Source organism: Rhinopithecus roxellana, chromosome 17 (assembly GCF_007565055.1).
Source record: "Rhinopithecus roxellana isolate Shanxi Qingling chromosome 17, ASM756505v1, whole genome shotgun sequence".
NCBI lineage: Eukaryota > Metazoa > Chordata > Mammalia > Primates > Cercopithecidae > Rhinopithecus > Rhinopithecus roxellana.
In genome coordinates, this window is record NC_044565.1 from 69354444 (window position 1) to 69358465 (window position 4022).

General features: G+C 58.7%; 1 protein-coding gene across 1 annotated transcript; it reads right to left on the reverse strand.

Annotated features, from left to right (window-relative positions):
• Positions 1 to 77: 77 nt before the first annotated feature.
• ZNF513 (zinc finger protein 513) lies at positions 78 to 3622 on the reverse strand. Its single transcript, XM_010371224.2, has 4 exons — positions 3302 to 3622; positions 2923 to 3078; positions 1312 to 1899; positions 78 to 1216 (listed from the first exon to the last, which is right to left on the reverse strand). The coding sequence occupies exons 1-4, from the start codon at positions 3354 to 3356 to the stop codon at positions 390 to 392; spliced, it is 1626 nt and encodes a 541-aa protein (XP_010369526.2). The 5' UTR covers positions 3357 to 3622; the 3' UTR covers positions 78 to 389.
• Between the last annotated feature and the right edge of the window lie 400 nt (positions 3623 to 4022).

Genomic DNA, 4022 nt, shown 5'->3' on the forward strand with positions numbered 1-4022 from the left:
GCTTCCCCCATCACAGCATGGACTACTATGCTAAGGGTAAGGCCAAATTGCCTGCCATTGCCAATTCAGCATAGACATGGCTTTGTTAGTGTTTCCTTTATTATAAAGCACTGAAATAAGTTAAATAAACAGGTGGGAGGCTGGGCAGTCCCCCAGCCAGTTTGTCCACAGCCCTTGGGAGCAGTGGAGGTGAATACAGGGCCCTTCTCACTGAGCTGGTGAAGTGCATCAGTCAAGGCAAGGCCCCCTGGTCCATATGGCCCCCCGCCCATGGGGTTGGGCTGGTCCTTATAGTGCCTAGGTTAGTCTGTGTGGAGCCCCTGGCCAGCGGGGGAGAAAAAGGTGGCTTCTGGTCCGTCTGTATAAAACATGGGGAAGAAGGACCTAGTTCAGGGTGAGTCTGTATGGACAGCCCGGCTGCCAGCAGTCCCCAGGGCTGGTGGGCCCCGAGAGCTCAAAACAGAGGGTGGGCTATGAGGTGGGGCCCAGCCCTCAGAGGCAGAGAGACCAGGCCCTCCTGCCCCACCGTGGCCATGCACCTTCTGGTGGCGCTTGTAGTTGTCCCAGTGGCCCGTGGTATAGGCGCAGGTGGTACAGCGGAAGGGCTTCTCGCCTGTGTGCCGCAGCATGTGACGTTTGAGGTTCATGCTCTGGTTGCAGCTGTAGTTGCAAAGGCTACACCGAAAAGGTTTGTCACCAGAGTGGATGCGACCATGACGCTTGAGGTTGGCCAGATTGCCACAGGCATAAGGGCAGAGGGGGCACTTGTAGGGCTTCTCTCCTGTATGGACGCGCTGGTGCCGTTTCAGGTTATCCAGATGAGCAGAGGCATAAGGACAGCGGGCGCAGCGGAAGGGCTTCTCACCACTGTGTGTCTTCATGTGCCGGGCCAGGTGGTTGGGATAGTGAGTGGCAAAGGGGCAGAGGCTACAGGCAAAGCCTTTGTCACTGGGGCCCTGGGGCCCCCCACTGGCACCCCCTCCAGCCTCTCCTCGCATGCAGCGCCCACACATGGCAGCTCCCAGCCGACTACCCTCACCCTCCTCCAGCTCTTGTCCACAGCCCCGGCAGGTCCAAGGGAATAGCAGCTCTGGCAGTGGTTCTGATCCAGTTCCACAGAGGCCCTCCCCTTCACCCCGCAACTGCCCACAGTCTGGCAGGAAACTGGCACCACCTGGTGGCACATGGAGGCTCAAATCTGGAAGGAGCAGAGCATCTGTGGGGACAAAGACCTGGGCTATGAATCCAATCCAAGCATTCCTAGGGCCAGCCACCCATCTCCCAAGGTCTTTGGTCCCTGGTCTCTCTTACCTTCAGGTCGCCGGGGCACCGCCCCTTCCTGCTCTGTGGGACTGGGAGGCCGGGCTGGTCGTGGAGCACAGCAGCGGAAGCCACAGGTCGGGCAGGGAGGAGTGGGGGGCCCTGCGTGGGTACGCTGATGCCGCCTCAGGTTGCCCAGGCTGCTGCAGGCAAAGGGGCAGTGGGGACAGCGGTAGGGCTTCTCGCCAGTGTGGGTGCGGGTATGTCGTGTCAGGTTGACGAGCTGGGCTGAGGCGTAGGGGCAGCGGCCACAGCGGAACGGCTTCTCTCCGCTGTGTGTCTGCATGTGCCGCTTCAGGTGGCTCGAGTAGTGGGACACGAAGGTGCAGAGGCGGCATGAGTACAGTAGCCGTGGGGGCAGCAGGGGCCCCCCACCCGGCCCTCCTGCCCCACAACACGGCCCCTCACCTGTCGGCCCCCCACACAGCTGGCAGGCTGGGCCTGGCCTCTCACCCCTGGCCTCCCCTGGACCCCTGGCTGGCTCCTCAACTTCACTCTCCGCACTTAGTGCCCGGCCGCCCCCAGACTCATCGTCGCTCAGCCCGTAGGGAAGCCCAGGCCTGGCCCCCAGAGAGTCTCCTGGTGAAACAGACATGAGAAGAGACATCAGCATGGGGTAGGATCAGGCTCCAAACTCTCCCCTTTTCAGTATGGTCTCCCCACTTGCTTGGCTCCACCCTTAGCTTTGATGATCCCTTTAGTTCCCTCCTAGGAATCAAGTTCTCCCCTGCAGTAATTCCTGAAAATTCAACATGAATTGTCTACCTCTTAGACTGGACTAATCTAGTGATGGTAGAATTGATCTGTATCTAGTTTCACTGAATGGGCATCAAGGGCTCACAGTGGACCACAGACTGAAATGAATCAATAATATAATTCTTGAGATAAGAAAGTAAAAATACAAAAGGCAGAGAACCCCAAGACCTTTTTCTAAACCCTATTGCTAAGGCCCCTTTTAGTAAAGAGCTGATATAAAATAAAACCTATCTCTGAGGCAAAATTTGGAGGGAAGTGGAGACAATGAAAGTAATGCGTGTAATACCACTTGCCTGCTTAAAGAACAGATTGATATTTACATGGGTCCCCTCAATGACTTTCAAAAAACATCTTGCATAAATGGATAGGTTAGTGCAGCAAATTAGGGTAGGGTGCTGCTAAGATCACAGGGAAGAGGGGCATGGAAGGATAAAGACAAACTAAAACCTCTCAATACAAAAGGAGCTTACGCTGCAGGTGAAAGGGCGTTAAATTAGACGTCAGTACTGGGTTGAATGATTTACAGAGAGTTTTGGTTCCCTGAACCTCTCTTAAAAGTAAATACACACAAGGAATGGGCTAGGAAGAGACAGGGCATTTACTTTTCATCAGTTGCTCCAGGTGATTCACCCACCCTCCTATTCATATCACCTTTGGCCGGGCCTCAGAACTTCACCTCAACAAAGTGATGGAAGTGATTGGACCATTAAACAAATGAAGTCATCTAGCTCAAATGTTAAGGGCAACCAGCTCTCGGTTGTGGCAGGAAATGGTGCTCTAACCTGCCTCCCGAAGGGCTGGGGTCTCCAGCGGCCACTAATCCTTAACCAAGTCCCGAAAACCCACCTTCCGAGTCTCTCTCGAAGCCCATGAGCTGGTCACTGTTGCCGTCGCCTTCCTCCTCTTCCTCTTCCTCCTCAAACTCCAGATCCTGGCCTAGTAGCAAATCACTCTCCAATACCAGGGCCCCGGGTCCTTCGTCGAGGGAGTCTTCAGTATCCACTGAAGAGGGGAGGGGGCTTGTGGATTCTCCCTCAGGAGCCAGCCCTCGTGGACTACACTTCTCGTACTCGCTGACCCACTCTGATTACCTTAGTGCCTCGGTGGGAAGCTAGGAGTCTGGATCGCCCACTTCATCCCTCAGGAGTCCCCCTCCACCCTGACCTGAGCCCACTCCACTGACCCCACCCCCACTCCTCTCCCCTCAAGGCCCCTGACCCCTGACCTTTGACCCCCTCGCATTTCACGGGCTGCGGGTGGCTTTGCTTCCTTCGGGGCATCGTGACCGGCTCCAGCCCGACGCGCCTCCGGCCTGCGGCCGCCCGACCCCGCCCCTCCTATCTCGGCCCGCCCGTCTGCCCTTCCTCTCAGGGCCCGCGGGCCGCCCCCATGCAGCGGCGCGGGCCCTGGGCAGCCCCCGGCCCTGGCCCCGGCGCCCAGCTCAGGCCGCTCCCGCCGCCGCCGCCGCCGCTTCCATTCATGGAGCCCCCTACCCCCCCTACGGAGACCAGCTGGTACCTCCGTACTCGCTTCCGCTTCCGCTGCCGCAGAGCCGCACGGGACGCGTAGTCCATGGGAAGCGGCGGCGGCGGGAGCCTCAGTGGCGTGACCGGGAAGTGATTGTGACGAGACGGCGAGCGAGCCAATCAGAGGCCGGGGAGAGCCGGCCGGGGAGCCGCGCAGGAGGCCTCCAGCCCGACTCCAGGTTTCAGGCCCGCCAGACCGGCCCCGACCCCTCCTGGGGAAACTAGGAGAGCATTTCTGGCTCTAGGAGGGGGCGAGGGGTAGCCGCCACGCCCGCCAGGCCGACCTGCCAGCAGCTCGCTTGGAGCTCCCCTACACACGCGCGGGACACACACGCACACACTCACATGGGGGCTCGCCAGATGCTACAGATGGGGCCAAGTCTGGGGCCACGGCAGCAGAAAAAAAAGGACACGATGCGC